A 9,803-nucleotide genomic window follows, 5' to 3' on the forward strand; every position below is an offset into this window, starting at 1 on the left:
TTCTGGTCGTGTTTTCTGAACATACTGGATGGAGTCATTCGACCTTGTGAAGGCTGAGGTGTAAAATCTACCAACCATTGATTTATTTGTCTCCGTGCTGCTTACACAAGTGTCTCCTCTGGTCTATTCACGGTATCTGCATCTGTTTTTATTTCCTCCTTATCAACAGCAGCGTATTTCCACTGGGTATCTGAACACCAGCCCCAGCTCTCCAGACTCCTACAGTACATACAGATGTTGACTCTGGCCCCTCTGGCCTTTGTATTTATTTCCCTTTGGGGACAATTACGTGATGTGACCTGCAGATCATCTGGACGCTGTCTTGACACGTCCGCTTGTTTCTTTTGCGCACACACACTCTGCGTAAATCCCCCCTGGATCAATACCAACAATGAGGAGGCACTGTAATGAGAGCGCGGCTGGTGTGAAGGCTTCTCATCACGGTGACAGTTATTTCTACCAGTGATGAATCCCGATGCAGAGACACTCAGCTGCGTGGACGGATAAATACTAATAAAGACAAACAAATTGATTATTAGATGATTTAATTGGGCGATTGTAGCTGTGATTGCAGCGATCGGCCCTGGGCTCGGTGCTGCAGCAGTTTATTATCTCGCTGCTCCATTAGAGCAGAAGTAATGTTCCTCTAACTCACTTCAGTATTGATTTCCTCTGTCGTGTTCAGTTCCCACTTTTTGGTATAAATAGATGTTGGAGCTTTGAGCCGAGCTCTGCTTACACATCCACTGTGGGTCACTGACAATGCTTCTAATGAAACGATGCTCGTCGGCTCTTATTTCTGGCTCCTGGAGATTCAGTCCAGCTCATTTGTCTTGTTTTTTTTAAAGCGATACGCCAACTTTTGCGTGCAGTAACAAGGGAGATAGAGCCGTATCACCTGTAATTAGCTTAGCTCAAACACTGGAAGTGTATGGGTAGTGTTAGCCTGCCTCCACCTAAAGTCATCAGAGAAACTCTTCAGCAACTCTAAACGGAAACCGGCGGGCCGATCTTCGTCTCAGAGCTGACAAAACTCTCCGGTAAGGCATCTTGAGCGGTCAAATGCCGCTAACGGGACGAGATCGGTCAAAACGGAGGGTTCAAGCAAAGACGCTTTATTTTGGTTCAAGCTAGCTACATCGAGGGTAGGTTAGCTTCCTTTTTCAAAGTAAAAGCACAAATTCTATGGTCATGGTTTTCAGTATGTAAAGGGAAACGGGTGTTTTATTTTGTGAAAGTAACCGGAAGTGCGTTGGTCACAACGGCTAGCTTGAGTATGGCGACGAATTCATCCGAACAAAATAGTAAACAGCTGGTATTTAGACAAATTAACGACACACTGCTGATCTAAACGGCTACTTTCTCACCTAAACATGTTTGAAATGTCGATAAAGTGATATATTTACAGAGTTTAGAGCTAAAATGAAATCAGCTTCTGACTGCTGGTTTCAGCTTGGGTAGGAGGCAGGCTAACACTACCTATACACTTCCAGCGTTTGAGCTAAGCTAATTACGGGCGATACGGCTCTATCTCCATGGTTACTGCACACACAGTGGAAAGGATGGTGTCTATCTGCTGGTCATGGACTCGGGAGTGAGGCAAGACATGGGGAAAAAAAATTTGGCGTATCACTTTAAGTTTATTACCACAACGACAGAAGTGGAGGTCGGTTGGTACCTGGGACGCCCACGCAGAGCAGGATGCTGTAGTAGATGACGGGGATGAAGCCCAGGACGCATTTGGACTTCTGCAGCTCCTCGGGGTTCAGGCCCAGCTCCCGGCGGCCGGACGCTGTCACATTGGACCAGTCGAACATGACCCCGACGGTTCCCCCTGGAGGAGGCGGAGGAGACAAGAGTCAGAGTTTCAACTGAGAGAAAAAAGAAAATCTCATGACTCATGATGTTTTCCAGTTTATTTATTGTCGACAACAAAATCCCATGAAAAGAGCGGAATAGGACCCATTAAAAACACATCAGTGACTCACACTGTTGATCTGTGTGACATTTTCCTTCATCAGCCTGGACACACAGTTTATTTTGACTCTCTCTCACACACACGCACACACACTGTCCTGCTGCCCCAAATATTCACTGGAGCACCAAAATGTAGATTAATACGATGATGAAAATAGTCCCCATCATGTGCACTATTTCCTCCAGTTTGAGAAACGTCTGTTGAATGACCAGCTGCTTTGAATTATTATTTTTTATTTAATATATAAATGTAGAAACTATTAATTGTCCAGAAGGAGCTGTTTCTGGAGGGAAACTGTTTTGAAATCTGGAGTTAGGCTGAAATTTGAAGTTCGTTTTAACATTAGGATAACATTAGGATATTTTAATTTATGTACTTTCTCTGAAAATACATAAATTTTCATCTGAAACTCCGGCCAATTAAAATTCCTTTGGTGGATTCTCAGAGACAAAATATTATTTTCATTATCAATTAATCTGCCATTTATTTTCTTGACAAAAACATGCTGAACAGCCACCATTTTGGGAGATTTCTTTTTCAAGTTTCTGTGTTTGATTAATCGATTGTTAATTGACTAATTTTGATACTTTTATCCCAATTAGGTTTGAAGCTCCACAGATCAATGAGATCAAATTATTCCATCAGCAAGTAAATCTGGTGCGTTTCATATTATTTGATAGTAATAATATATAATTCACAAAGTAAATAAACCATAAAGAAAACAGACAAACATATATATGAGGCAAACTGGTATTTCCCAAATGAGGATCTCAAAGAAAGGAAATTAACAAAAATAAATAAATAAAATATAATAAAATAAAATAAACGAATGGAAAACCAAATAAAGAAAACAGACAAACATACATGAATAAACTTTGTGAATATCTGGGGGGGGGGGGATGCAAAGTACAATATCGCAAAGAAAATGAAATGACTGATTATGTTTGTGAAGGTAAGAAGCTTTGCAATAAAGTATTAAAAACATAGAAATACAATAATTCAAAATAATATAAATGATAATTTTATTATTCAAATCATTTGTTTGGTGCAGCTGAGGAACATCTGAGTGTATTGATCTGTTTTGACGATTTCAGGTTTGCAGACGATGATGCGTCTTCCGTGTGAGTCATGTGACCTAAACGATGTTTGCTCGGCGCCAAACTCATGTTTTCCACAAACAACATGAGGAAGTTAAAAAAAAAAGTGTGTGAATCTCAGTTTCAGGTCGTCAACAACAGATGGACGGACGGCGACGACCTCGTCCACCTCAACCCCCCCTGAGTCATTACCACCTTGTCTCTCTCCATCTAACCTTTTCACCTGCGTGCCATCCATCCTGTTTTTCTCCGTCTGTCTCTCTCTCCTCCTCCTAATTCTCTCCACTCATCCGTGAGGCCGGATTTGGACTCTGTTATCTCCCGACTCGAGCTTTCAGTCACACAAACCATTTGGAGACGCTTCGGCCAACGTAAACATCATCATCATCACCGGGGCCGCAAACCGCTCCCTCGATCTGACCAAAACAACCCGAGGCGAGGCGAGGCCATCGCTACCACCACCACTAACAGTTTGCCATATTTAATTACCGACATTGTAAAAGCTATTTATGCGCCAAAACCCCTGCATGTGTGTGTGTGTGTGTGTGTGTGTGTGTGTGTGTGTGTGTGTGTGCGTTATACGACTGGCACAGTTTACAGTTTTTACGACCTGCAGCAGGAATGCGATCATAAAATCGAGGCGCATCAAATATCTAAACCACATTAAAGTGGACGTGAGGAGCAAAGAGTGGAGAGCAATAATGGAGATCAATGGTTTCATTCAGAGCAGGGAGAGTGTGTACGTGTGTGTGTGTGTGTGTGTGTGTGTGTGTGTGTGTGTGTGTGTGTGTGTGTGTGTAGGTGTGTGTGTGTGTGTGAGATGATTTAAAACATCTCGTGTTTTAACGAGAGACAGGAGAAGTGAGAGACGTTCAGGTGATGAGACGTGACGACGTTTGATTCACAGCTTCTAAAAATTGTCTGTGTGATTGACGTCAGACAGTGAGCTCCGTTACCTGGCTCTCATTTCATCCTCAGTCTTTAAATACACCGGATTAAACCGCTTTCAGATCCACGCAGACGTTTACATCCATGTCCGTGTGCTCATTTTTATTCTAATGAGCAAGTTTCTAATTTATGTTTCTGCAGCTTTTCCCTCATTACTGTCTGTATCTCTTGATGGTGACGACTTGTTCCAGCTCTCATGAAACTGTGGATGATCAATCAGTCATTTAAGAAAACTTTTGTTCTGTTGATTTAATATTTGGGCTTACGCTTTAACCACGGAAACAGCAGATGAGGGGTATAATAAAGATTTTTTATGGTTCAGTTTTGAGCCAACGAGGACAAAAAAGAAATTTTACACTGCAAAAACTCAAAATCTTACCAAGAATGTTTGTCTTATTTCTAGTCAAAATGTAATTTCTAGACAAAACAAATCTCATACTTAGAATAAGACTCATCACATTAAAAAGGAGCTTGTTTTTAGACACATTTTTCTACTTTTTTCAAGCATATTTTCATTTAAAATAAGTACAAGAATCTGATAGTTTTTCTTTCTTATTACAAGCACAAAAAACTGGCAGATTTTCCTACTTATTTCAAGTGAAAATTAGTTTGAAACAAATGAAAATGATCTAAAAACAAGTTAATTTTTATGTGGTGAGTCTTATTTTAAGTGGAAAGAGATTAGTTAGACATTTTTCACAAGAAATAAGACAAATATTCTTGAAAAGGTTTTGAGTTTTTGCAGTGTAAAGTCCTTTCGATTCCCAGAAAATGCTTGAAATCTGAACACTGGCAACTGGGCATCAGCTGAAAGCTCCAGAAGAGCCACTAAATGGAGATGTGTAAAGATTATTTAATCATCTCTTATCTGTTAAAAGTCGGGAATTAAAAGAAAGACGACTCGGATCATCTTTCCTCATGTTGTGATAAGAGTTCTTTGTTTTATTGCTTCCAACGTTTTGGCACCGAGACGTGAATCCGGGCCGTAAATTAACGGCCGCGTCCAGAGGAGATGAGTTCTGCTGAGTGATGTGACTCAAGTGGCTCGCTGCTTATTCGCCACTTGGTTTATCAACAAAAACATGCTCATATTTCACCCTTTGTTATGTAACGGCGTCCCATGTGCTCAGATAGGATGTCCCATTCAGTATTAATGTGGCGTTAAACTCCCACTGGGATCTACTACTGTACAGTACAGTCGTCTTTACAGTGAGTGACCTCAGAGGACACGCCTCCTTCCCTCTGCTCAACCCCCCGTCAGAAATATTGTTCTAGGCAAAAGGAAAAGAGGAAAAAAAAAAGCTGCTAAAACCCAAACAAAGATTATTTTCACTATCAATATTATTTTTTCTTTATTAATCCATTAATAGTTTGGTTTAACTGTCAGAAAAAAACTGCAACCTGAGGATTTCATCAATTTTTCATAAAATAAAACTGTTTTCAGTCAAATTTATCTTCAACATTAAAATGCAAATGTGTTTCTATTTTGTAAAAAAGCAGTTTCTCTCGTCAGTGCAGGAATCGGACATTAAAACAACCTTTAAACAACAAGCACAACAGATTCTGTGCGTGAAGTTTCTCCAACGTTCATCACAAAATCACTAAATCAACCAAGACTAAAATATTAATGAGGTTAATTAGCTTGTGTTTCTATCAGATCTTTTCCTCTACTGCACATATCATGCTAACTAGCTAGCCTCCATCTGGTTTCAACACTTTCCGATACCGAGTCACTGCAGCGTCCAGTCCTGCAGAAGCTCTTTTCTGTAAAACTGGTCAGTAACCAGCTGTTAAAGGGATAGTTCAACATTTTGGCAAATTGGCCCATTGCCATAATCCCTATAGTCATAGCAGTAGGTTCAGAGCTACTCTACGGAGGCTAATGGGATCAAACTCATCAAATACACAATCCAACAACTCCACAACGCTCTGGTGGACAAGTTGTGACCTGCACATTCACCACGCTATGAGATAATAACACAACGTTACCACACAGAGTTGTTTTAGAGGTAAATTCATGCAAAACCGCTGATGCTGAAAACTGTACCTGGGGCAACTTGCATCAGCGGTTTTGCATGAATTTCCCTCTAAAACAACTCTGTGTGGTAACGTTGTGTTTATCTCATATCTGTGAATGTGCAGGTCACAACTTGTCCACCAGAGCGTTGTGGAGTTGTTGGATTGTGTATTTGATGAGTTTGATGAGGGAAACCAAGAAATCCCATGAGCCTCCGTAGCGTAGCTCTGAGCAGCTCACGGCTCTGCTCCGCTGTTCTAAAAACAGCTTGCACCGACAATTAAAGGTAACGAACCTACTGCTATGACTATAGGGATTATGGCAATGGGCCAATTTGCCAAAAATGTTGAACTATCCCTTTAAAGCTGAAACATCCTGTGAGAATCAGAACTTTTTAACTGTTTTTATCAGAATTGAACTGAACTCAACACACAGATGTTTCACACCTTCATCCATCAGACCACCGTTGAGCTTCAGAGCTGCAGGAACTCACTCACTCACTCAGAAACTCGGAGGACGACTTTGTCTTTGTCTTTATCTGCTGAGACACCTGATCCGTTTCCTCCTGAGCCTCGTCGTCTCAGGACCGGCAGCACGGAGGAGGAGGAGGACGATCATCATTATGGGACGAGGAGGTTGTGAGGCCAAACCACCGGGGACCAGTAGAAGCTGCGATCAATATCCCAGCAGCCACCTCTTCCTCACCTCCCTCTTTTAATCCTTATAGTTGAGTAAATGAAGTCCTGAGCTCCTCGTCCTCGTCCTCGTCCTGTCACACTTTGTTCTGTGGGAAACTCATCGTCACCTCGGGTCCCTCGGGTGCTGCAGATTGTTTTGCGGAGGTTGGAAATGGAGCTGTTCTCACTTCACAGAGGTGTTTTATTAATCCTCCCTTAGACAATTACAGCCTCAAACACACACACACGCCGGGGGAAATGAAACGCTCTGACAGAGACAGAGAAACAGAGTGGGTCGATGCTGCTGCTGCTGCTGCTGCTGCTGCTCCCGTCACATCGTTGTCCTCTGAGAAAAGCGGCCGGCCCCTCGGCTTCAGCGACCACAGTCTGTGAAGATCAAGAGGCCGAGGGATGTTTCTGATTAAGTCTCCGCTCTGGAACGTCTTCCCAGGGTCGGGATGCAGCTGGAGGCTACAGGACTTGGCTTCTCTCTGCAGGGGGGAGCGGGGGGGTCCAGTCAGTCACTGTGCCCATAGGAAGCTGAGCTGAACTCTGTGCTCCACTGAGCCCTCTCTTACTTAATTATTCATCAAGAGACGGAGCACCTGAAACAACACTGCAGGGTCGCTGCCAGCAGAACGGTGCAGCAGCAGCAGCAAACACACTAGGCGCGTTTACATGGATCCAAAAATCCGATTTACAGTCATATTTAAGAGGTCAATCAGATTTGAAATGTCTCATGTAAATCTGATTGTATTTCTGATCGGATTGAAAGAGGTAGTCTAATCTACGCCGATTGATAATCAGCTTCATGCCGCATGTAAACAGGGATTTGGTTGATAGAGTGGATTATTAATTCTGCGAATGCGCACCATAGTACGTACTGTAGGCATCACCGGAAATAGGAAACAGGAAATAGCGGAAGACAAAGCCGGTCAAAACAAAAACAAACAGGGTGAATAAGCAGAAAAATTGGACCGTCGTCGAGACAAATCTTCTTATAGAAACGTTAAAAGAACAAAAAATAATAGAGAGACTCGACGGGAGAAAGTCTCGCAACAGCGAACTATTCCAACTTGTTCACGAAAAGCTACACTGCAAAAACTCTAAATCTTTCCAAGAATATTTGTCTTATTTCTTGTCAAAATGTCTCATTTCTAGTCAAAACTAATCACTTTCCACTTAAAATAAGACTCATCACCTAAAAATGATCTTGTTTTTAGATCATTTTCACTTGTTTCAAACACATTTTCACTTGAAATAAGTAGAAAAATCTGCCAGTGAAAGCAAGTTTTTTTTGTGCTTGTAATAAGAAAGAAAAACTTGCTCCACTGTCAGATTTTTCTACTTATTTCAAGTGAAAATCTGCTTGAAAGAAGTAAAAAAAGTGTCTAAAAACAAGCAGATTTTGATGTGATGAGTCTTATTTTAAGTAGAATGAGATTGTTTCGACTAGAAATAAGACAAATGTTCTTGGTAAAATTTTGAGGTTTTGCAGTGTATACGTGGATTGAATGTGGATCGCTTTATTTAGTGTTCATGTAAACAGGTCGAATAAGATTCATTTAATACGATTATTTGTTGTAAACGCACCTAGTGATGATGAGAGCAGGAGGAAGCATGTCGCTGTCTGGAGGATTAACACGCAGCTTTCCTGGAAAATCAATGGGATGACACTTAAAGAAATGTCCTGCTCGTCATCGTTTCATCATCGTGATGCTGTGAGGTTCATTCATGAGGCGGATGTCCTGCTGACCTGAGCTGTGCTGCGTGTTGTTGTTATGATGAAGACAGAACCCAGCAGTGCTGTTTGGCAGCAGAAAACAACAACAGGCTAATATTGTATCACAACAAACATCTTCCTCCTCCTCCTTTAGAGGAAGATTTAGGAGTTGAAATAACACGAAAAACACTGCAAGCAAATTCTATTAATCTAAAAGCTCCGAGCTCAGAGCGACGTCCAATTATGAAACAATTGGACGTGATAAAGACCAGACTCTCTCCTGCTGCTTCCCTAAATAACTTTTATAAAAAAAAGAAAAGAAAAAAAAGAAAGACTGGACCTCGCATCAACATCTGAAGTCAGTGATGTATAACAGCGCTGATTGCACAAGAAACAGAAACATTTCATTGTTGAATTTGAACAGCAGCAGAGCAGCTCAGACATAAACAGCGGATAAAACGGAGGACTGAGTTTTCTGTGACTTTCTGTGTCCTTGTATGGTTTCGTCTCTCTTACCTTCACATCCAGGTCTTACAGCGACGCTCCACCTGGGTCGTCGCCCCTCCGCAGAGGTTTCCTACTGAGGCCACCACATCTCTGCTGGATGCACACCGAGGAGAGGAGGAGGAGGAGGAGAAGTGGAGTCTAGGCAGCTGGTACATCACTGAGTGGAGGGAGAAATGAGGCAGAGGGGAGTGAAAATGTGAGAAGGGAGGGGAGAGAAAGAGAGGGAGGGAGGTTTGGATGGGTGAGGTGAGTGAGGGAGAGAGGGAGAGAGAGATGGGGAAAGCGGGAAAACGGGAAAACCCGATGGAAAACCACAGCGATGGCTGACAGGGGATAAAGAAGTGGTCGTGTGTCTTGTGGCTTTTCTCCAGCTCCTTAATTCAGAGGATTTAACGTGGAGTGTTGCTCACCCTGGAAAATAAATATTACATCTACAACACACACACACACACACACAGACACACACACACAGTGTAAACTCCATATGGAGCCGTTGTGTTGTGGTGTTGCAGTGCGGATGCAGGCGGATCGTTATCTGTAGTGACAGATGATGATCCGCCTGTCAAAGCTGCAGTTTGACTTTTGACTAATGCAGCGTTAAAGTGTCATTTGAGCTGCACCAAGAAAACTGCTAAATGTTTTTTCCAACATTTTTCACCTCATTTGTGTGTGTGTGTGTGTGTGTGTGTGTGCACGTGCACGCTCACAGGAGAAGAAAAACAAGTCTGCAGTCATGCATGCTAGTGGCTGTGTGAAGAAGTTAGCTTCAGCATGCTAACACGCTCACAACAAAAATGTCTTTCAGACTGGTGAGTTCAATTACAATATGCACTACAAAAACTCAAAATCTTACCAA

At 42.1% G+C, this 9,803-nt stretch overlaps 1 protein-coding gene across 2 annotated transcripts in view; it reads right to left on the reverse strand.

The window, feature by feature from the left end:
• gpr142 (G protein-coupled receptor 142) overlaps positions 1 to 9,056 on the reverse strand; it is a 15,539-nt gene extending 6,483 nt beyond the window's left edge. The window contains exons 1-2 of one of the 2 annotated variants that reach the window (XM_085760732.1): positions 8,957 to 9,056; positions 1,679 to 1,834 (exon numbers count right to left, since the gene is read on the reverse strand). In XM_085760732.1, the coding sequence (XP_085616858.1) occupies positions 1,679 to 1,817 (139 nt within the window). In that variant the 5' untranslated portion in view covers positions 1,818 to 1,834; positions 8,957 to 9,056. Of the gene's footprint in view, positions 1 to 1,678; positions 1,835 to 6,541; positions 6,643 to 8,956 lie in introns of those variants that run through there. The other variant, XM_085760734.1, reaches the window with a different exon arrangement.
• Positions 9,057 to 9,803: the final 747 nt, after the last annotated feature.

This window comes from Trachurus japonicus, chromosome 19 (assembly GCF_045865225.1).
Source record: "Trachurus japonicus isolate A0001 chromosome 19, Traja_1.0".
NCBI classification, from domain to species: Eukaryota; Metazoa; Chordata; class Actinopteri; order Carangiformes; family Carangidae; genus Trachurus; species Trachurus japonicus.